Here is a 25,313-nt window from a genome sequence, read left to right as displayed (position 1 = left end):
ACGCATCATCTAATATTTACTACTTTTGTCGAAAATTTATTGGATATCTAGGACTGTTCGTATACTTTAAGTCCATCTACTTCCAAAACAATCTACCATTCTTTAGCCAACTTATGCCTAAAACCAACTAACCAGTAACACTTTGTTGTTGTTTAAATTTGATAAATGTGCCAACTTTTAAAGAAATATGCATTACGCAAAATATGTTACTTTAGAGAAATTTCAATGATTCGAGCAGTCACGAAATATTCTCCAAATTTGCCTGCTTGAACTTGATTTTTTAAGTAAGTAGACAAGTTTAATCAACAAAGACACAAAAACTTACTTTTTGTTTGCCTATACAACTAAACAACTATGAAAAAACTATTACATTTATTACAAGAACCATAAAAAAAAGCACACACACAAATTCAAAGAATATGTTATGTTAAAATATCTTTTTTTAATTTAATACAATAGCACATTAGGAAAATTTCAAAAATGTACTTAAAATTATTTGGTAAAAAAAGTTTTATAAAAAAAACAATATTAATAGGGTAAAATGGTACAATAATTTGAGAAAAAAAATAGGTGTAAAATTATAATAACAGTGGTAGTAATAACAGGGAAAAAAAACAGGTTGGCAAACTTACATAAATATTTGCTCAGTCAGATGGCAGTTCTGTGAAACTAATTTATTACATAAGCTACAAAAAAGCGGTTTTTCACCTGTATGAAAATGTTTGCGCTTAGCCAACTATGATGAGAGAAACTTATATTACATGTACTTTAAGAATTAGATTTCTCTACAGTATGAACATGGCTATGCCTAGTCAGAGAGCGTTTGTGTGAAAAACTTTTATTACATACATTAGGGTGACCCGGGGTAATTCACGATCACTCTGTTTCTGGGGTAAATAATGATCACCTAAGTTTTATTTTTAAAAAAAACATTTTTTTTAAAAATTTGAGACATGGACAAGAATGCTTGTACACTTTACTAAAGTATAACTACATTTACTTAATAATAGTTTTTTTGTTTAATCTAACAAAATAAGTATCTTTTAAACCGCTTTCTGTATTTTCCATTTCAAAGATGGGCTTCAAAATGTGCACATTTCTGCAAAGATCTCCCTCCTTCTCTTAATAATAAATATTTTGAGTTACTTTCTTTTTCTTTGATATAAAAGTAGTGCAAGCTTTTGTTTAATTGTTTCACATCTACTGTAAACATTATAATTGATTATAGGAAACTATATCAAATATTGCCCCCTACAGATGGGGTAATTATTGATCACTATGGTAATTCCTGATCATTGTCATTTCTTCTTATAAATAGTATATAAAATAGCTAATAAATAGCTGATTGTCTTTTCTTAAATAACAGTTCATATTTATTAAGAGGAACAACCATAAAATATATTTTAACTGTCATCACAAAATTTTTTTTTAACAGTATACAAGACTGTATTCTGATTTGCACCATTTTTGGTTTGTCTTACCTTGCTTCTATCTTAATTTTAAGTGTGTACATTGTTAGAATAATTTTTAAGTTTATAAATTAGCCTAGTATAATTGTTAGAATAATTTTTAAGTTTATAAATTAGCCTAGCATAAATATGGTGAGAAATTATAAGCCTAAAAAGGATACTAAGCTTCTAGAAAGCAAAATTAGTGAATTTCTTTTAATGATTGAAAATGAAAATTTCAGTGTGAGAGCTGCTGCCAGTGCTGTTGACATACCTTACTTAATTTTACACTTTCCCTTCAAGAAGTTAAAAAAATCCAGCATAAGTAACTCCTGTGGGAACTCTCTTATATTTCAGCCGAACATGAGAATGAGTTGGCTGATTGCCTAAAATGTATGGCACGATGCAAAGATTTTTGAAAATTTAAAGTGTTAATCTTTCTTCTTGCTTTTAAATAAATTGTTTTATTAGCTGCTTAAATATATCTTTTTGGTTTATTTGTTTGATCTTGATGTCTTATTTGTTAATTACCATTATATAATTATTTTTAAACAGCCACTTTACAATGAAAACTGGTGATCAGTAATTACCCCAGAAGTGATCAGGAATTACCCCAGAAATGATCAAGACCAGGGGTAATGAGGAACCTGCATGTTTTTTTCTTGTGTTTTAAAATGAAACATCATGCCTTTTAATAAAGATAGACACCAATTTCAGACCGGTGCGATAACTAGTTATTTTGTTATTAATAGTTAAAATTGCTCGATTAGCCCCGCCCCCTAAATCGCGCCTAGTTTTTCCATCCGCTCTGATGATGTCAATACATAATACAGCCACGACTCCCATCATGTTTCGAAAGCATATGTTGCGCTGAGTATAAATTCTGAAAAATGGCTCCAAGCTAAAACTACAAGAGTTGCATTGTACCATGTGCAATAGTTTTAGGTTAAACATGCCAAATAAATTATTTTTTAGTGTACCAAAGGAGAAAAAATACAAATTTGGAGCAAAGCTATCAAACGCGATGAAAAAAAAAAAAAAAAGAACTAGAAAATTGTTTGCAACATCTGCATTATACTATTGTTAAGACGATTTTACAGTAACTAACTTATTTATAATTTAATTTTATAAGATTGTTTTTCTGATTGATAAGCTTCTCTGATTGAATAAATCATTAAACTGAATTAAAATGTTTATGAAATGTTGTTCAGATCACTTCCTTTCTTTTTTTTTCAATTCTTCAAAATGAAAAGATTTTATTCTTAGAGGAAAGTGGTGTACAGGTTTCTTTTCTTAAAGTAAAAAATAATTTTATTTTAAAGAAAAAATTATGAAAGTTAAAATAAAAAATAATAGGGGTTTAGCATTATTTACATTTCTTCAAAAAAATAAATAAATAAAAAAAAAAATAATTTTATTTAAAAGAAAAATTATCAAAGTTAAAATAAAAAATAATAGGGGTTTAGCATTATTTACATTTCTTCAAAAAAAGAAATAAATAAAAAAAAAATTTCTAGAAAATATTTTAGATGTTAATAATAAAAAAGAATTTTTTTAAAAATTTTTATTTACCTAAAAACTTATAATTTCAGGTCATATATCATGCATTTCATTCCCTCTAATTGGGATCAACTCATTAAATAAAAACAGTTCAAACTTTTATATATAGACAAATATAAATAAAAATGAATCAGTATAAATAAAAAGAAATGAATTTATTTCAAAAGTTATTAAAAAAATAGTTTCAACATTGATTTTTTCATTCCTCAATTTTATTTCATTATGCAGAAGGGTTTTCAGTTAAAAAATAATTAATTAATTTTACCTAGAAAGAAAAAGTTATGAAAGTTAAAATATAAAATTATATGGGTTTAGCATTACAATAATTTCTTCAACAAAATAAATAAATAAAATAATAATTCAAGAAAATAATTTAGAAGTTAATAATTAAAAAGTTTTAAAAAAATTTTATTTATCTGAAAATTTACAATTCCAGGTCATATACCATTCATTCCATTCCCTCTAGTTGAGATCAACTTATTAAATAAAAATTTCAATGCAGTTCAAGCTTTTATATATAAACAAATCTAAATAAAAATGAATCAGTATCAATAAAGAAAAATTAATTTATTTCAAAAGTTATTGAAAAAAAAGTAGTTTCAACATTTATTTTTTCATTCCTTAATTTTATTTCATTATGCTAAAAGGTGCCCACAAAAAGTTTCTCAAGTGGGAGGATGAAACTGATATACACTAAAGTATATTTAAACTATATGTATGACATAAACATGAAATAAAAACAATTTTTTCAAAAATGCAATTAAAATTAAAATGCCTTTGTAACACTTTTCTCCATAGAAAGCTTTGGTTTAACTCCTCCCCTTCGCTGAGTTACTATACTTTGTCGTCATAGCAAACCCAGCCTCATTTTGTGTCACGTGAAGTTAGTTTCGTTTTAGGCTAATTTTAAGTTAAGTTTTTTTAAAATTCGGGTCAGTTTTTTAAAATTCTGAATTGATTTTCGGGAGTTTTAAGATATAGACTATTTAAAATAATCAACATTTTGCGATTACCCGTCGCATGCAGGTTCCTCATTCCTGATCTCTAAAAATTTAAAATCTTTTAAGTTCTAATTAGAATTTCAAACAAAAGAAGGTGGCATAGCACTCATCTCATATAGCGTCAAACTTCCAATAAATATTAAAATTCTATTTTGAATAGTTTTTTCACAAAATAGATGTTTGCATTTTTTGATCAGGAATTACCCCAGGTCACCTTACAAGAAAAAGATTTCTTCTCAGTATGAACATGACTGTGCTTAGTCAGATCACCACAATATGAAAAAGTTTTATGACATATACTACAAGAAAAAGGTTTCTCACCAGTATGAACACGGCTGTGCTTAATCAGATCACCACAATGTGAAGAAGTTTTATTACATATACTACAAGAAAAAGGTTTCTCACCAGTATGAGAGCGACTGTGCTTAATCAGATTACAATGATGTGAAAAAGTCTTATTACACACACTACAAGAAAAAGGTTTCTCACCAGTATGAACACGGCTGTGCCTAATGAGATCACTATGAGACGAAAAAGTCTTATTACATATACTACAAGAAAAAGGTTTCTCACCAGTATGAATACGGCTGTGCCTAATCACATCACTATGATATGAAAAAGTCTTATTACATATACTACAAGAAAAAGGCTTTTCACCAGTATGAACACGACTGTGCTGCATCAGATTAGAACGACGTAAAAAACTCCTATTACATAAGTCACAAGAGTAAGGTTTCTCACCAGTATGATTGAGACTGTGGTTATTTAGATGTATTTTCTGTAAAAAACTCTTATTACATATACTACAAGAATAAGGTTTCTCACCAGTATGAACAAGCTTGTGCCTAGCCAGATGAGTATTACGTGAAAAACTCTTATCACATATACTACAAGAAAAAGGTTTATCACCCGTATGAACACGACTGTGCCTAGCCAGACTGGAAGACCTTCCAAAACAAGTGTTACATAAACTACAAGAATAAGGTTTCTCACTAGTATGAACAGGTCTGTGAGCATCTAAATCTTGCTTCTGCCAAAAACGCTTAGTACATACTTTAGAAGAAGAAGGTTTTTCATCAGCATGAACTTCAAGCGTAAGTAAGTTGTTGCTCATTGAGATAGATATTCTTTCACTTTGTATTATTTGTGTGTAGCAAAATACACTTATTACACTTTCACTTGAATAGAAATTTTTGAGAATTTTTCTCTGTTGAATGAATGATGGAAATACTTATGGATGCAGAAGGATCTGAAAGCAAAAGGAAAAGAAATGTAAAGTTTGGAAAAAGCTCTGAAAGCACATTTTTAATTAATGAATAATAATAAATTTAATTGCATATTATAAAATATGTTTATGAACTAAATTTTGTAACAAGTTGCATAAAACTGCATATTGAATGATGGAAATACTATCGGCACATAGATTTTTTTATCAGCTTTACTCAAAGAAGGACAGGGCCCTTAAAAATATAGCTATATTTTGAAAAGAATTGAATTTTGAATATTTGGCCTATTGTAACTTCTGATCAGAGAGAACGACAAAAAGAAATAGTTTTGTTTAATATTTCAAAATGAAAAGTGAGAAAAAATGAAAGCTGTTTTGCTATTTTAAAAAAAAATTCTTTTTAATGATTTGTCATGACAATGAGTTTTAATTGCTACGGATTTCTAAGCTGAAAAATCCAATAACTTTGAACAAAAAATTTCAATGAATATCTTTAACATTGGTTATAAAAAAAATATCTTCACGATTAAAAAAAAGAAGAAGAAAAAAGTGTAAATTAAATAAAAATTAAAGTAATCTTATGAGAAACGTTTTTCTACAATTTCATCTTTGATTATTTTCGTGCCTCTTTTGGATACCACTTTGATTACTACTCCACCTTCTTCAATTCTTCTAATACCTATGACACCAGCTTGGATTTCTTTTGGATTAATATGAGCTTTAAGAGATTTTTCCGTCTCTTCTGGAGTACAAACAACTGTCGGACGCTGTAGGAGGACCCCACTTTAGGAGCTCCATCTTGCATGTTACTCTTTGCAATTTCCGAATAGTATTTCTGCGCGTTTCTGAATTAATTGTTTTAAGGCGATCTGCGCTTCATCTTGCACTTTCGTGTAGGCCCACGACCTCATTTTGCCTGTTAACAAGATCGTTATACGTGAGGACATTTTTTTGTTACCTCATTCAGTTTCGGAACTTCCAATTTTTTATTTAAATTCTCCTTAATAAAGTTTAGAAAATGTTCATTTAGCTCTTCTGATGTCATCGACCATTCTTTCTGTGGCAATTCAAAGGACACGTCGAAATCCTCCGGAAGAGAATCCTTTTTCTCACTATCACTCGTGTGTCAGCTTCTGTCTTAAAGCTCAAAATGATTTCAAGGCGGTTTGTTAATTAGCACTATAGTCAGCACAATTCTGCTGTCTTCTGTCTACCACCCCCCTCTGTCTGCGTTAGTCACCTGATGGACTGGTGTTACACCCGCATATTACATTGAGATGCAGAGAAGAATATTGTTTGCTGGTTAATGATGGTATTTAGTAGACGTTTTAAGAATTGTCCGATAATATAAGAAAAATCCCGATTCTTTGATTGCATTTTATTTGCGTTACATAGTGATGAAACTCAAATGATTGTAAAATTGTGTATGGGTCCCTCTTTTATTGGTTAGAAGAAACAAAGAAAATAAAAGAACACCAAAAGGAACCACCAGGAAATATCACCTTGTTAGTAATTATATGGATTTAACTGCTGCTAGAATTCAGGATGATGCATCAAAATTTAATACAATTAAACATTGAAAGAAATGTTAGTATTTGAAAGATATTAGATATATTTTTTTAAAAATTTAATTAATGCATAAGGATTAATTTAAAGTTTACGGATAGGAAATGTCCTCCCTTCAAGCTATTTGACAGACTCACTCTTCAGCAGCTCTAAAATATTTCTAAATATCTATAATTACACTTATTTTATAGGGATTTCTTCTTCTTGTATAGCTCTACAGCCTTTTGCGAACCCTAGCCTGTTTCACAATTCTATTCCATACAGTCCTCTGTTTTGACTTCTCCCTCCACCTACGGATCTAATATTATACAATTAATATTTTTTCCACAAATTGTACTCTAAAAAATAAGTACTTTCTAGCTTTTGCAAATTTTTTTTTTAATTTCGAAAATGTTAGATCACATCGAATCAGTCCTTAAATTTACATAGTTTATGGTATGCTTTTTACGAGAAATTTTCTTAACAGTTATCTTTTTCCAGTGCATTTCTCCTTTTCTTTTTTTCCCCATCCTCTCTTGTGACTCTTTTATGTTAGTTTTCTGATTCATTTGCGTTAATCAGTATTCAAATTTGACAAGACAGTGCAACAAACAAGACTACTTTGATTAATCCATTTTTACTGTCATACATTATTTTTATAAAACACCAGTGTGTAGCCATGAGTTAAAAGGTAACAACTTCCTTTGAAATTAGCAACATATTGAATCAAGTAAACTTGAAAGTTGTTTTAGTGACTTTACAAAAGTTTCATTTTGAGATAGCAAAAATCCATGCAAAAAATCAAAGATGTGACGAGAAATATAGGAAATATTTGATTAAGTTAAGTGAATAGCTTCTCATTATTATAGCAGTTACATGATTTAAAAATAATAAAAAAAAGAACCAGGAAAATTTAAAATTTACAACATTTATTCTTGCTCCATTTTATTACTTTATTTTGAGGAAAATTGAAAACAAAGGAGAGAGAGAGAAAAAAAGAAAAACTTTTCTCCTTTTTATTTTTCTTTATGTGCAGTTGTGAATTTTGGTCGCAAAACATATTATTGCCTCACACTAAACTCATGGACACGAACTTTGAAATATTCTGAGTACAAATTTACTTTGAGAATAATGACTAAATATTTATATACGCTATTTCTTTAAAGTTAGTATTTTTTTTTTTTTAAAAATGTACCTCCCAACATCTTTCAATTCATCAGAAGATTTTCATTGCAGATTAAAAATGGTAGTAAATTTTATAGTTTAACATTAATCCTGATATACATACATATATATAAGCATTTACCATTGCTAAAAATATTTAACATAAATGTTTTAGCAATCACATTAAAAGTCTCAATTTCAGAGTCAAAACGAAAAATAAGAAAAGAAAAATTAATTAATGCAAAAAATTCCTTTGTCCAACCTTTTTCTACAAAATAATAATTATAGTAATAAAAATATTTATTTTGTATTTATGTTTAATCATCATTTTATTCATAACTCATATTTTATATTTTTAACCTGTATATTGCAAGTCATATTATAATATAATTTGTGACTACCTAAAGAGTCAACAAAAATTGTTGTTTCATTCCAATACAGTTTGAAAACAAAATGGTTGAAAACATATAATTTGTATTTGGATATAAAATATACATTTTGTGCATTCATTGGATTCTTGAAGTAGTTCTAAAGAATTAAAGTTTTGCTTTCTCAAAAATGAATTTAATAATTTTTTTAATCATAAAATCAATTCTCGTATATTATTTAAAGTAAGAAGTAATTTCTAATTGCATTCTAATAAGTATCCAAATGCATTTTTAATCTGAGTTCATATTTCCAAAGTGAATCATCTGTTGAATTCATCAAAATTTTAAAGCAAGCATCTCATCATTACTTCGTATTACAGTTTTTATTTTAGTATTAAAAGCATTTTCATGCTTTTTTTTTTATCAAAATTTTGCTTATTTTTCTTAATCCTTTTTTTTTTTCTACAAGAACTTGTTGATAAGTAATTTTCTTCTTCTTTTTAACATATCTTTAAGTTCAGCGATGTTTACTTAAAAAACAGGACTAATGCATTTCATGATTTATCTATTCTTCCTTTTATTTTACACTTAAATTCTTGTTGGAGTGATTTGACAAATTACTCACATTATCTGATATAAAATTCATCAGCGAAGACGAAATCAAAATCGCCTTTATCAGTGTAGCAACAACGTTAGCATAGACAAAGATCCTCAGAAGTTAAATCGTTATGTTGCTAGCGTGTTCTTATAAAATAGCTTAAATTAAGTTAAACAGCTTAAACTAGATTTCTGATTCTTGCAAGAAACCAAAGCGTTGTATGCATTAAATTGATAAGCAATGTCAGAAAAAGTGTGCGAATACAGGAGGAAAGTACTTTGAAGAAATAAAATTATTGTTTCATTTTTAATTTGTAATTGACCTACTCAGGAAACTTTTTGATTCTACAACATAATTACGTACAAAAATATTTATAAATAATAAAAGATAGAACTATTTTAAATAAATAAACAATTACGTTTTTGGTTTAACAATTTGGTCTAATAAACAATTATGTTTTTGGTTTAACAATTTGGTCTAATAAACAATTATGTTTTTGGTTTAACAATTTGGTCTAATAAACAATTATGATTTTGGTTTGCTTTTATTTCTGAACATAAAAATTCATTTACTAGGGGTCCCCTATACTAAGCCAAGAGAAGAGGTTTGTTTAATCTGAAATGACTTTTTTCTAATTTTAATTTAACTATCCACTCTAAAAATTAATAATTGATAGCATAGTTTTTAGTTTACTCTTGACTGCAACATGAGGTCCTTGATATCTTTTAGAGATAGTCAAAAATAGCTCTCTAAACAAAAGCCACTTACAAATATCCCCCCTAAGGTTTTCACTGTAATATAACATAATTTTACCTTTCTTGATTCACATTCCTTACCGAAGCAATCAGTGAAAAACAAGGGGTACTTCACAAAATCTGCTATAAATTTAATTACATTACTTAAATACTTATGGACAATTATATAGTTTTTTAAACTATTTAATTCATTTCATCCTGATCAGGGACTACAATAGGGGATAAGGACAGTTTACTTTCCCCTCCGGAAGTCTGAAAAGCAGCTGGCCATTTGTAAACCGGTTTGTTGCTCAAAAAGTGGCGCTGATTACTTCTCAGGGATCAGAAAAAGTGCATTCCATACATTCTTTCCATGCGTTAGCGTTGAATAGTCGCTGGATACTAAATATTTTCTGTATTAATTGATTTTTTTTTTTGAATTGTGAATTAAAATTCACAATTTTAAAATGCCAAGAGTGTGTTTTTCTACAGGATGCAATACCGGGTATGTGAAACAACGAAGAGAAGCAATAAAAGATGGGAAGAAGGTACCCAGCCTTTTTCAAGCATCAAAGGTATGTGCACGTGCTATTTAAATATGTATATAAGTTATGATTATACGTTATATATTGATATAGTACATACGTCATGAATTGATGATCATTAATCATTATGTAGTTTCGATTTCAAAACTGTTTATACTAATTGTATCGCATTTGGAGATGAAACGAAGCTATTGTTTAAAATTTTGCAATGATTGTTTTGTGATAAATTTCTTTGAAAAATAAAATATATATATTGACGATAAATACAATACGATATATATATAATATAATTTAAAATTGAAAAATGCAATATAACAAATATATTACGTATGATGATAAACTGATCAGAGATTCAAAATTAAAATAACGAAGAAGTGATTAATTAAGGAAAATACATACTATGCACATAAAATAAATATTATTTAAATTAAAACATTTGTATGTAAATGAATATTTTTGTATGTATAATAGCTTAAATTAATTAAAATTCAGTAATTATATTTAATTTACTATTAATTGTACTAACTTATATAATAAAAATAATAAAACTTAATAACTTCACAGAATGTTAGAAGTTAATAGCTCATTTAATATAATTTATTTCATTGCTAGGGCTTTCATTCTTTCTGTACAATATCAGATTTATCACTTGAATTGGTTAAGTATGAATTTGCTTTCTTTATATTGCCTTTTCTTAAAGGATAATATCAGGTAATGGCTGTTATGATTTTATCCTTGTAAACTTCTTTCGTTAAAATATTTATATTCTCTGGTTCTATGTTCTGCTGAGTGTTGAAAAATTTTTATTAACTTTTTTGTAAACATGTGTTGTTGAAAAATGTTGTTTTCATAAAAATTTTGTGATTACATCACAATTGAAATTGTTCTGACTGCATGAAACATTCTGTCCATTACCATTTAATATTTATTATACAATAATTTATTAAACTGTTTAAATTTTAATACCACTTTTCTAGAACAGTAAATCTTGTTGAATGTAATTTCATTTCATATTTTTTATATGTATTTTAAATTAACCTAATCCATTCATATTCAAAACACAGCATTTTTACCTCATTTATGTATTAATTTATTTAATGTAATTTTGATATTTGACAAATTTATTTGTTAAATATCAAAATTATAAATCTGTTCATTTGTTAATTCAATTGTTAAATTAATTAATTTGATTTTGACAAGTTTAAATTTATTACACCTTTTGACTTCAATTTTCTGTTAATTCAAGTTTCTTCATATTTGTTAAAATGAATTCACATTATATATTAAGTTAACCCTCTCTTAAAAATAAATACTTATTTTATGTATTTCAGTATTTTTTTTTTTTTGTATTTTGAATCAGATAATAATCATAATAATAAATCAATCAATAGTGATTATAACCTTTAATATTAAAAATATTGTTCTAATTATCATGCCGTAATTGACAAATTGACGTAATTATTTCTATTATCTTTTCACTACTACTTGGAATATTCATCCACAGAACATTTAAAAGTTGACAGATCTGATAATGTCTATGTTACTGAACCTGTGCAAGTATTTTATTTAACCTTGATAAATATATGTTTTACAATGTATATTATTTTTATGTGTATTCGTGTGTGTGTGTGTGTGATAATATTAATTTCTTTATGTGCAGAATGAAATGAATGTGATGTGCGTGCATTTAAATCTGACTGATGCCTGGAAATTTTTCTTTAAGTTTAAGATTTCTTTTTGATTTTTAAAATCTCTCTTGTTACATTGAGTTTTAGTGTCATCTTCAAGACTCTTTTTTTTACATATAAAAGCTGTTATTAATTTATTGTTTCTGTGTTGCATGCACATTAATATCTGACTGTATTTAAAATATTTCCTAAGATTATTGTTTTTAGTATTTTCCTTTGTGATGCATGTTTTATTAATACCAGGCTGGTGCTAAGATTTTCATTGAAATTGCATGCATTGTTCTTTGTTACTTAATAGCTGTTTGTGTGTTGCATGTAATTTTAACATCTGGCTGATTCTGGAAACTATTTACACAGATTTATTCCTACATTTTTTTTTCTTTTATTTGTTTATTTATTTATTTTATTTGCCTTTTAAGAATTACTTTTATGATATTTTCTTTTTCAATATATGCTTTTATTAATGTTTGAAATTTTTCGTCAAGTTTCTATTATGCATAAATGTATTAATAATTAATTTTGTGTTGCATGTAATTTTAGCATCTGGCTGGAGCCTGGAAACTTTTTACAAAGATTTATATGTAATTTTTATATTTTATTATTCAATATATGCTTTTATTAATATTTGAAATTTTTCATCAAGATTTTATTTTGCATAAATTTAATAATAAGTAATTTTGTGTTGCATTTAATTTTAGCATCTGGCTTGAGCCTGGAAACTTTTTACTGATATCTACACGTACAGTTATTTTAAGTTATATATTTATTTCTTTTTAAAAAAAATTATAATATTTTCTTTTTTGATGCATGTTTTTATTAATGTCTAGAACTTTAAAATTTTTCGTCTGGATTTTTTTTACATATAAATGTATTAATAATTAATTTTATGTTGCATGTGATTTTTGCATCAAGCTGAAGCTCGAAAAGTTACAGGTTTACATGCAGCTTTGTTATTTATTTTTAAGTATTTTGTAATATTTTTGTTGTCAATGCATGCTTGTATTAATGTCTGGAACTTTGATATTATTAATTAGTATGGTTGTTATTTGCTATAATTTCTAGAGTGTGATGAGAATTACTTTCCTGTTTGATGTTTCACTTTGGTATGTATTTAATAATATTTATAGTTTATTCTAAAATGAATTCTTTAGATGATATAATAAATTTCAATATTTCTTTAAAATATTTTTTTTTAAACTACTAGATTTTTTTAGTAATTTTGTCCCATATTTTATTATATTTTTACATAGTATTTTTTTCATGTAAATTTAATCTTTTTTTTATTATTTATTTTTTAGTTTCTACTTAAGAATTATTTTTAAAATCTCAGTACGTTTAAGCTACATTTTCAGATTTTTAACAGATTCAAACGTAAACTAAATGTTGAACTATATTTGGGTTTAAGTGAAATGGCAAAGATCCAATACAGTTCAAACGTTTGGTTAGATTACTTCTTGGCCAAATGACGGACAGTGAAGCAAGAGTTTATTGCCTAGTGTAATTGTGAATCCGAATATATTATATTCTAGCTGAATGAGAGTTCTTATTGAAAAGGTTGGTATGGAAGATTAGAAATTTTTGATACTTCCTGATCTTAAATATAGGTATGTATTCAATAATCATATAATATTTAATATAATTATTTAATTTTAGTTACTTTTTAGTAGAAAAATCATTTTATATCATTAATTTTGGATTTTTAACCCTGTATGCAGGGCCATGTAACCTTTTGGTATTATTCAAACTCATGTGATTAAGTCAAACAAATAGACAGAATTGAGTCAAATATTTATCATATGCAATTTTTTCTGCACTATTTCTGAGCTTATATGTTTTATTTCTCTATTGTAACAAACTAAGTAATGTTTTGTTGAAAGCTTAAATTTGCAATTGTTTGTTTTTTTCAATATTAATTTAATAGGATGTTTGTGGGTTTAAATATTTTTAATATTTTTCTTAACTTATAAGAACTGCTTGAAATTAGCCAATATAGTTTTCAATAGTCATACTTTATTTTATGAAATTTTAAAAGATATAGTTATAGAAGTCAAATTTTTATAATTCTTTTTTTCAATTGAAATAGTTATTTAATTTAACACTGTATCAAGGAGACATGGAACAATTTTTTTTGTAGGTCACATAAATTAAAAATTATTTAATTATGAACTTAATTTGAAGGATATAAAGGTAGAAAAAAACATATAAAAGCTTTAACATTTAGCATTGATTCAATGCATTTATTTAAACTTCGATATTAAAATTTTTCTTAATTTTAAAACTTACCTACTTATTTTAATGTTAATCTTATTACATGTTTGGAAGTTTAAATTTTATTTTCAATTAGCTCTTTATTTTCTGAAGTTTTGAGAACTAAATGTTGAATTGCATTAGGGTTTCAGTATAATTGCTTAAAAACCCAATATAATTTAAACATTTGGTTGGATTATTTCTTTGGCAATTTGATAAACTTGAATTATTGATTAGCAAGACATCATAGCTCAATCTTTCGGCTGAGTTAGTTTTTATTGACAAAGCATGATGGAGGAATAGTGAAATTCTCATGCCTCAAATGATTCTTAAGCATGAGTATGTATACATTATTATTATTTATAGTATGTGTAGAGTTTGAAATTTTATTAGTTGCACTAATACTTTATTACAATAAATATAAGTTTTCCTTTTATTGTAAGGAATGATACCTTGTTAAAAATGATTTTAATAGCTTTTTAAATGGATTTTATTATCAATTAAGCATTTATTTTTCTTGATATTAGGTCAAAATAAAGTTTTATCTTCAATTATTGAAACGAAAATAAAAGTTAAACTCCAATTTAGTTGTAATAAAAATAAATAGTTACAGTAAAGGAATTTACTAATAGTACCATTAAAACTGAAATAATAAAGCAGTGCAATTAATTCCAAATATGAGAATTGTGTAAATTTCATGCAAGAAAATAGCTTTTAATTATAGCTTTTTAATTTTCTTATAAATAAAATCAATAGGTATAATTACAAAAATGCCAACTCAAAATAATTTTTTTTAGAACTATTGTAGACGTATTTATTTTTCATACAAATGATTATTTAATCTAAAAACTTTTTTTGTATCCCTTGATTTATGAATGTAATGATTTGACTTTACAATATTGGGACGTTTTTTTATTTTTGAACGAAAAGAATCGCAATTTATTTTCTTTGAAATCTACAAACAAGTAAAAAAAATTCAACAAAAATTATTTATTCTATAAACAAAATTATTTATACAAAATTATTAATTATTCAACAAAATTATTTATTCTATAAATTAGAAAATGTAATATTTAATAAAATAATATTTCACACAGTCGCTTCTTATAAATAAATATCTTTTTTAGCATTGCTATCGTTGAAGACTCAATTTTTAAATTTTATTTACATTATATCGTTATGTTTCAAACATAAGCTCTTTGATAATTCTTTAAAAATAATTGAGAGCAAAATGTTATATAAATGGTCACTAGATGGCGCGAACATAGAGCACGGACTACAATGTTCAAGTTCAACGTGACGCCCTGCAGGTGAAGTGATTCATCTTCCTCCTTTATGTCTATGATCCTGATAAAAATCACATTTTGATGATGATGTTTGACGATCTGTTTTCGAGCTTTTTGCAATTTGCAGCTTATAGCTCGCTTATGTCCAAGGTAGCGGAGATAATTGGAGGCTGTTGCTTGGCTGACCGCCTTTTTAATAAATAGAGGCATTTGATTGGTCGATTACATCATCGTTATCGCTTAATCGTTTTGTCAGGTTTACTAGAATGGCGTTTTTAGCATTTTTGTTTGGCGCAATTTTATTAACGCGCACGCTCAGTTTGATAATTTATTCAAACCAATCGAAGTACTTCGTAAACAATGAATATAGACACTTGTATCCCATCCTTTGCTTGTGTATACTCAGACAAAGATAGAAAGATCAATCACTATACCAAACGGATGTCAGGGTGAACTTTGGCATCACTGGTCTCTACTCTTTTTTTTTTTTTATTTGATTTTTATAAATAATAACATTTTGATAAATAATAACATTCTGTCTCGATGCCAGAAAAATCTGAACACATTTTTTTAAAATGACAAAATAAATATATTCTCAAAAATTGTTTTTTATATTGTTCTAAAATTCATATATTTGAAATAAATAAAATTAATAAAAAAAAAACAATTTAAGTGCTTATTAAAAACATATAAAAAATAACTAAAAAGAATAAAATAATTAAAATAAAATAAAGAACAGTTTTATGAGCAATCTAAGCTGCCCGAAATATTAAATTTCATGAAGAACAATAAATTGGAAAATTATAATTGCCGAGATAAAGTCTCATAATTGTCTGCTAGCGTTCAATTAGTTTGTTATTAAGACTTTTTCATGGTTTTCATTTGTGCGTAATGTAAATTCTGATTATTTTCATTCAAAAAGTCTTTCAAAATATAATTTTATTCCTGTATTTAAATTAAAGTAACTTTGATATCTGCGTTGTGTATAAAAATACAAAAAAATTTTTAGAACAGTTCACAACATTTACTTAGATAGGCTATATATCAAAGATGATTAAAAAAAAATGATTGATTATTAAAATATGATTTCATTGATGTAATGAATATTTTACGATGGAATCTTATAACCATCATAAAAACCTGACAAACGTTTTAGTTGTTTTCCTTAGCTTGTATCGCAGAATTTGGTTACTACCATAGCTTTATAAATATGCTTTTATTCTGATACTTAAATTGCTAATTATTTTGATTCCTGCGATGTGTAAAAAAATATTAATATAAGAAGAGTGTTTCAGAATATTCACTAAGATGACAGATTGTTTTTCAAGGATGATAAAAAAAATTATTGATTATAAAATAATTATAAAATATTGATTATTTCATTGCGGTAATCAACAATTAGCTAGAAATCTATTACCATTCAGCAATTTAAAAGACTTTTAGAGGTTTTCCATCGCAAGTAACGCAAAGATGATTATTTTAATTTAATCTTCATTAAAACAAGCTATTCTTATAACTTTCATGAATATGATTGTATTCCGATACTTAAATTGTTAATAACTTTGATTTCTGAATTAAACTAAAAATAATAAGGGCGTTTCGCTACATTTACAAAGATGATAAACTTCACAAGGAAGAAAAAAAAAGTTATTGGTTATTCAAAAATAATTTCTTCTAGACAATAAACATTTAGCAAGAATCTTATTACCGATAAAAAGCGATTTTCGTGGTCTTCCTCAGCGTGTAATGCAGAATTTGATAAATTGAATTAAAGTAAGTTATTTTTATAGCAATTGTACTTCGATACTTAAAATCCAACTTACTTTGATTTCTGGGTTGAGTTTTTCGTTCGGTTCAGAAAGATGGTACCCTATCTATTAAGGATAATAATAATAAAAAAAATGGCTTCTTATAAAAAATATTTTCATTGAGGTGATAATGATCCTATTATCACCAAGCAATTAAAATAAAACATTTTCGTGGTTTTCCTTTGCGTGAAACGAAAAATTTTATCATTTTCATATAATCTTAATCAAAATAAACTAATCTTTTAACTTTCATAAATATAATTTTACTCCGATACTTAAATTGCAAGTTATTTTTATTTTATATACCAATAAAAGCAATCAGAAAATAAATTTCGTTTGATTTAATGATGATTTTAAATGATTAAAATTTGATGATTTTAATTTCAATTTAGTCTTGATTGTAATTATTTATTTTTATAACTTTCATAAATATGGTTTTATTCCGATACTTAAAAAGCGAGTTACTTTGATTCGGGTTGAGTTAAAAATTACAAAAATATGATGAACATCTCGTTATATTCACAAAGAACTCTCTCAAAGATGCTAAAAAAATGATTCATTATAAAAAAAAAATGCATTGCGTGCAATTTGCATACAATTAGATTGAAGCAATCTGAAAGATATTTTCGTGGTTCCCCTTTACGTGTAATGTAAAATTTGATTGTTTTCTCAAACTTTTATTCAAGCAAGAAAAGAAAAAAAAAACATTTATACCAGTACTAACCACTTCAAAAACCAGAGTAAATGCTTTATTATAAAACTGATACTCCAAGAATTTGGAATTTTGAACTTGCTTGTATATTTTGATTCAATAAACTGGTTTATTTTCTTCCTCTGTTCCTACGATTTTTTTAAAGTGAAAAATGAGAACTTGTTACACCTTCTGACTCTTCTACATTACTTTTAGAAAATTTGATGGGTCATTACTTAGGTTTGCCTTTTGTCAACATCTGAATAAAATTCGAGCAAATAGTATTGTATTTGTAATGGCGAAAATATCAAAATGATGAAATAAACATGAACTTTCTATAAGTGTTAAAATTCGAAAACTTAAGTACTCGAGTTCCTATGATTTTATTATTTTGCTAATAACTTTTTCTAGTATGTTATATCGAAATATCAACTCTATTGAAATGTCTGTTATCTGATATATCTGGATAAGAAAAAAAAATCTCTTTCCAAATATTCTTTGAGTTACGAAAAAACTAAAAAAAAAACTGTTGATTTTTTTGCAATGTACTTGACTTTCGATCACAGACGCCTTAAATCTTAGGTCTCGATAAAAATAATTTCAGATGATTTTAATCCTTCATCTCCAATTAACCTCGTTATATCAAATTTTTGATCAAAGTTCAGCAGCGTGTTTGTTCTTTCTCTCCTAAATATTAATTTGATCCCTGTACACGTTTTTTATTCTATTTCTTATAAGGATTCGTAAAATATATATTAACGGCCCGGATTAGAGAACAACAGAATTATATATTTCAAAAATGGCAATTATTTAATTTAAATTTGATCATTTTGTGTGTAATAACATCTCAGTGTCAAGCATATCAGTGTCACGTGACATCTGATAAAAATCTAAATGTCAATGCACATATTAAGTGAGGTAAAGGGATTAAATGAATGCTTAGTAAAATAAGAGCTTCCTTTTATGATATATTTTTTAAAATTACTGGTGATTTTTTAAAAATCGTTTGAGAAAGGTTTGTAAGGATATATTTTTTCAGACGCATGCGAGTTAATTTAAACCAAATAAATGTATTATATGTACTCACTTTTCCTTTCTAAAGGATTCCAACGAATAAAAGAGTATTCATACTAATCAAGTTTTAATATAAACTTTCGTTTATCTTACCTAATTTTAGTTTCAACAAAACTTAGTTCTGGTCAACTGAATTTTTTTAATGGTTCTAATATTAAGTCTATTTTGAATCATTTTTAAAATCAATTTGCACATCCTTTTTTATAACATACAAACGAATATAGCACAAGTTTTAATATCAAGATTGTCCATTTCATCAAAATTGTTATCGATATTTTATTTTTCAGCAATACCAGGGTGCAGTGAAGTAATTCTCCCAAGAGTTTGAAGAAAAGCCTAAAAGAGTGGTTTTCTGAAAATTATGCAATCATGCAGTGGTTTTCTGAAAATTATATATCTCTCTAAATATATCAGTTATGATTAGTTAGCAATAAAAATTAAGGAATATAACCAAAACGGAATTATTTTTTATTAAATTCATTAGTAAAACGTTTTCTCTTTATTATATTTGAAGAATAACGACATCAACCTACTGTATTTAAAACGTCGTACTTAAGTTTTTATACGCCTCTTATCACAACTCGTTATGAAATTTTGTTTTGTTAGCTAGGCATTTATACGAGTGCTTGATCTTACGATATTCGGATAAAGGGATTTCAAATCTAAAATTAGTAATGTTAGAAAAGTTAAAATTTTTTTCTTCCAAACTGGTATTTTCGGTATAGTTTATTTATTTGGTTATTTTAATTCTTTTTTTGTCGGGATGTACAGGTTTATGAAGGACGAATAGAGGTATATATATATACATATTTTATGAAAAAATCCAATTCAAATGTGCAGTAAAAGATTAAATAGTTTTAAAATTGTTCTTAAGTTGTCTAAAACACACTTATAGTATATCGATGTTAAAATATCAAACAATGCTTTTTCGACTAAGTATTGTTTTAAAATACTTTAAAATTTTTCTGATATTTTTAACTGATTAAATTATTTAACCCCTGAGAGACTGTTGATTGATACATTATTTATTACAATACTATATATTAAAATGTATATTAAAAAAATGTAAAAATTAAAACATATGAAGTATTAATATATGAAGTAATCATGTATCAAAATATCATTTTTATGTATCACGTATTTTCCCTTTTTCAAAAGTCTCAATTGAAAAATAAGCATAATTTCTTTAAGTAATACATTGAAGTAAAAGTAAAGTTACTTAAATCCAATATGTACAGTGTCTTAAAAATATAGTTTTATTTTGAAAAGAACATTTTGTCTGTTAAAGTTTTTGATGAGAATGACATGAAATTTATAAATGCATAATATTATGTCATGTAATCCTACGTAATAAAACAATCACGAATGAGATAAAATTTTTGGGACATATTTTAACATTTTAAATTGTAGTCGAATTTTTAAAAAAAAATATGAGAAAAAGGTTAATTTTTTTTACTATGAATTTGAATTGATCTGAATTTCTGAGATGAAAGATATAACATTAATAATAATACCAGACTATCTTTAATATTGGTTTCGGTAGAGATTATAATGATTAAAATAAATATATTAATAAAACTCTAAATTGCAAAAAAGAAAAAAAAAGTGAGAAATTCAAGAATATTAAAGCAGTTTAAGTTTAGCTATTTCCTCATCTTGTTCCGTTTCAATTTACATAGTTTTAAAAATCGAAACTGTTGTCTTTAAAAAGGAAAACGAAATTTCATTCAGCTGATTGACAGAACTATACACATTCACATTTTGAAGAAATGATAAATCATAATAATTGTGATGGGAATAATTTTTATGCGTATTTAATTTAATGTATTTATCATTTTATTATTCTCAAGCAAAGAAACAGACAAGATGAGATATTTGGATTTTCTTGGATCGCATGATCCATTTTGGTAACCATAAAAACTTCATATAAATGTACATGAAAAAAATAAAGAGACAACACATAGAACTCTTATTTTCCTTCCTCTATCGGCAGTATTTATAGTTTCAGTATTAAAATTTAAAAAATTAACTAGTGGGCTGAGCCCCCTGCTCGCTGACGCTCGCCAACCCCGGAAAATTGCTACGCAATCTTATATGGTTTGCTTCGCAAACCAAGCTCGCTTCGCTCGCTACTAACTTAGATACATTGCAAATTCACAAAATTCTAAGAATTCAAAACAATCATTTAAATCCATATAACAACTTCTTTTTTTAAAAAAAAATTACATCTTTTTAGTAAATACTAAGTCATTAAAATAAATTTGAATTCAAATAAATGACATGTAATTCGTTAAACCTATTAGAAATGTGCTATAGTATAAAATCTTAAGATAAAATTTCTAAAACTGATATCTCTTTAAAAAGGTTAAAATTTTGGCTATAATTAAGTCTATTAAAAATTGAAATAAGTGAATTGCAATGGAAAAACTTGCATAAACAAAACATTGAATTTCGGAAGAAATCACATTTGGTGAGAATGCTCTCTCATGTCACAAAATACAAAATAAACTGACCTCAAATAAAACTCAATGGACTTCGAATCAAATAATTAAGGAAACTACTATCACGTTTAATACAAAAGGAAGATTTATTAACTAAACAATAAAATTACAGCATCGCAGTTCCAAAAAAGAAATATCACACTCACTCAAAAAAAATAAATTATAATAATAATAATTTCATTCTAAATAGTCACCACAGCAACCACAAAACTCTTCTCGTTACCATCTATAAACCGATATATAATAAATAAATTATTTAACAAAAAATACGTTGCGCATAAGCACATAATATTTTACACTCTGGTTATTTCAGTTTCCGTTTTTGAAAGCGCTATATGTTGAGCCACCTCACCATGTGACATTCTTAGCCGCAATGATTGGTCGATTTTCTAGCGTTGCCATTCGGGGAGTAGTAATGAGGCTTTTTTTTATCGCCGTGTAAGAGAAATATATATATAGATTCTTTTAATTCAGAAAAAATATTTGTTGAAAATACCAAATTATGAAAAGGTTAGTTAGCCCAAAATAATTACTTTATTATATAAAACGCTAATACGTACGTATGTATCCATAAAACCGATGATATTTCTTTTCTGGCGCTGGCAACAGTTTTCATTTTTAATTGATTGGATTCGGCGTGCAAGAGCACGTAGTGAGCATCATATGGCTAATCTATATTATATAAAACGCTAATACGTTTTAATTGATAGGCTTCGGCGCACAAGAGCATGTAGTGAGTATCATATATCTAATCGGGTGAATTCTCACCAAATTATCAAGAAAATTCTCACAAAATTATCTTCATCGAAGCCGATGCTTTACATCCGGCGTTCAGTACTATTACATATTGTTTTACAACACATGGTTTTAGCCCTCTGGTGGGAAAGACTTTAAAACAAAACTTACAACAGTTTTCTCAACAACTGAAATTTAGAATAGTGTGATTAAGAAAAATATGCGAACTTTTTTCAATTTCAAATTAATATTGAAATGCACAGGTTTAGAATTTTCTACAATGAAAAGTTTTCGGAACTTCAGTGTTCAAAAAAATACACAAAAGCTAGACGTTAAGAACGTATCCAATGAGCGAGCAAAGCAATCCGAAATGAACTGCGAAAGCAGTTCTGGGGGTTGGCGAGCGCCAGCGAGCAGGGGGCGAAGCCTCCTAGTTACTTTAAAAATCCCATATTATTTTGATAAAAACAAAATAAATGAAATTGCATGAAGTAAGCATTGAACATTCATACAATAAATTAAGTTAAACAAATTATCCCATTCTTAAAAAAAATATTTTTATTAGTTTTTATAACGGACTGTAATAAAATTATATGAATTTTTTTTATGAAACTTTCGCATTTAAAGTCATTCTTCATTGTTTTAATTAATTAAAATGCAAGTTAGTGAAACGTGACATTAAATTTCTGAATGAAAACAAAGTTATAGAAAGGTCATTAAAATTCTAAGTTTTGATATATAATTTGAAAAATTAAAAAGTCACATTGATTTTATTAATACGAAGTAACTCCGTGCGTTCAAAATAAATTCATGCACAATGAACAGTAAAACCATGAAATAATGTACTATATAAATAAATTTAATATACAAACTGTAAAACAATTCTTGCAGTATATAAACATACAATCATAAACGTATTAAGTGATTTAATACAAACATTTGCTTACCTCCCCAGAATTTATTTATTGACTTCTTGTTTAAATAAGGATGTCTAGTTTAAATAAGGATGGAATAACACTGTGAACGCTTATACGTAAGAGAAGATTTAGAATGATTTTATGTCAAAGAAATTTTCTTGACAAAACCACACACAAAAAAAAAAAAAAGAAATAGAAAATGTCTACAAGAATCTCCCTCTACTTAAATCCCTGAAAGAAATCTCCCCTAGAAATTCTAGATAATTGCCTGTTTGAGACTATTTATGAATAGGTAGGGGTCTGTTGATATTTGACATTTTAAAAAAAGAGGACAAAAGAGCCCAGGGCCATAAATGCGATAAAGATAATTTTAAAAAGCTGAGACTATTTTCCCATATCCTAAACTAAGACGGCTATTTTTGGGGTATCAAATGACTACGTGTGTGATGTTGAGGGAGAATCATCTTTATCAGTTAACAGTGAGAAGAAAAGGAATGGTGGGAAGAGTGTTTTATTGCTTATTGAAAGGAACGGTGGAGTGACATTTCTTGTAGTTCTCTAAACATCTGTTTTATTTTTTTAGACAGTGCATTTTTCTGTATGTATTTTATTTTTTACTAATTTTTTTCAATTATATAATGTAATAAGTTGCACTATGTAAAAATAAGAGAAAGAGAAGAAGGGGGAAATTAAAAGTTATGGAAACAAAACAGAAATATTTTCTCAAAATAATGGACCCTGGCTTCCCAATTATTGGGGGGGTCCGGACCCCTATGGTTCTGACGCCAATGTGACCACCTCTTAATAACGAGTTAGCCCATCTTTAGCCCGCAAAACAGCTGCAACCCGCCTTGGCATGGATGCCACAAGTCCTTTGTGGATGGCCGGAGACAGATTGTACCAGATGCAGATGTTTAAGCAACGGTCACGCAAATCTGAGATATTGCGACTTAGTGGTCTTTGAACTCTGAGCTGCCGTTCCATGACACCCCAAATGTGTTCTATCGGATTGAGATCCATTGAGTTAGGCGGCCAGGACATTAACTGAAATTCATCATCATGTTCCTGGATCCACTCCAACACAATTTGAGCCTTGTGACACGGGGCGTTGTCCTGTTGGGAAATTCCATTTCCAGCTGGAAAAACAGAGGCCATGTAAGGGTGCAACTGGTCCGCAATGACGTTCAGATACCCTGTAGCATTCATGGTCTGCTCTACCACAACCACGGGTCCCAGAGACTCACAAGAGAACGTCCCCCAAAGCATAATACCGCCACCACCGGCCTGTGTATGACCTACTGTACATTGAGGGAGCAACTGTTCTCCTGGAAGACGGCGTATCCTGACGCGGCCATCAGCGTGATGAATGACAAACCGTGATTCATTTGACCAGGCAACTCTCTCCCACTGATCCATGGACCAGTCGCGATGTTCTCGGCCCAGCGCAGGCGTAGTTGGCGATGACGCTTGGTCAGCAAAGGCACATGAGTGGGACGTATGCTGCGCAGCCCCATATCCAACAGTCTGCTCTGATACTATTCTACTTGACTCTGCATTGTATTAGGCAGACAGCTGAGCCATTGTCTGGCTCCGGTTTTGCTTCACCAAGGGAGACAATCTCCGACGACGTTTTTCTTTGATAGCGTGTGGACGTCCAACACCATGTCGTCTACTGCTGGTTTCGACATCATTCATCCACTCTGCATAAGTACTAACAACTGTAGATTGCGAACAACCCACGAGTCATGCAGTTTCAGAAATACTTGTTCCGAGCCTTCAAGTCATTACAATCTGCCCTCTATCAAAGTCGCTTAGATCCGCAGCCTTTCTCATCACACACAGCAGCGAAAGAATGATTCTTCAGACTTAGACTTATGTTGTATACGGAGCACCAGTCCGCGAAGTGGACACTTCACTCCTTCATTGTGATGTAGTGCCCGTAGGCGCCTGTAGTACTGTCGTTAGTATGATTCTTCAAACTCTCCAGCAACAGTTAAATACCACTTCCACCTGATCACGTGCCCTCCACGTCATCCAGGAGAGTTCATTGCAAAATGTAGGGGTGGTCATAATGAAAAAAAAAAAATTCTGCAGAATTGTATTCTAAAGATACTTTTCTTGTTCATCAGAAAGGAAAGAAACACTCCTGATTCTTCTGTTCTCATTTCGGAATTTTTA

General features: G+C 27.9%; 1 protein-coding gene across 1 annotated transcript in view; it reads right to left on the bottom strand.

Annotated features, from left to right (window-relative positions):
* Positions 1-355: 355 nt before the first annotated feature.
* The window catches only part of LOC147804352 (uncharacterized), a 45,287-nt gene continuing 20,329 nt past the window's right edge, over positions 356-25,313 (bottom strand). Inside the window, exons 5-7 of the mRNA XM_087151542.1 lie at positions 23,986-24,685; positions 5,824-6,017; positions 356-5,239 (exon numbers count right to left, since the gene is read on the bottom strand). Coding sequence (XP_087007668.1) covers positions 4,203-5,239; positions 5,824-6,017; positions 23,986-24,685 — 1,931 coding nt within the window. The 3' untranslated portion in view covers positions 356-4,202. The remainder of the gene's footprint in view (positions 5,240-5,823; positions 6,018-23,985; positions 24,686-25,313) is intronic.

Source organism: Parasteatoda tepidariorum, chromosome 9 (genome assembly GCF_982258835.1).
Source record: "Parasteatoda tepidariorum strain Cologne lab strain chromosome 9, Ptep-v5.0, whole genome shotgun sequence".
Lineage (NCBI taxonomy): Eukaryota > Metazoa > Arthropoda > Arachnida > Araneae > Theridiidae > Parasteatoda > Parasteatoda tepidariorum.
Note: the sequence above shows the minus strand (reverse complement) of the source record. Positions and strands in the feature narration are given on the sequence as shown.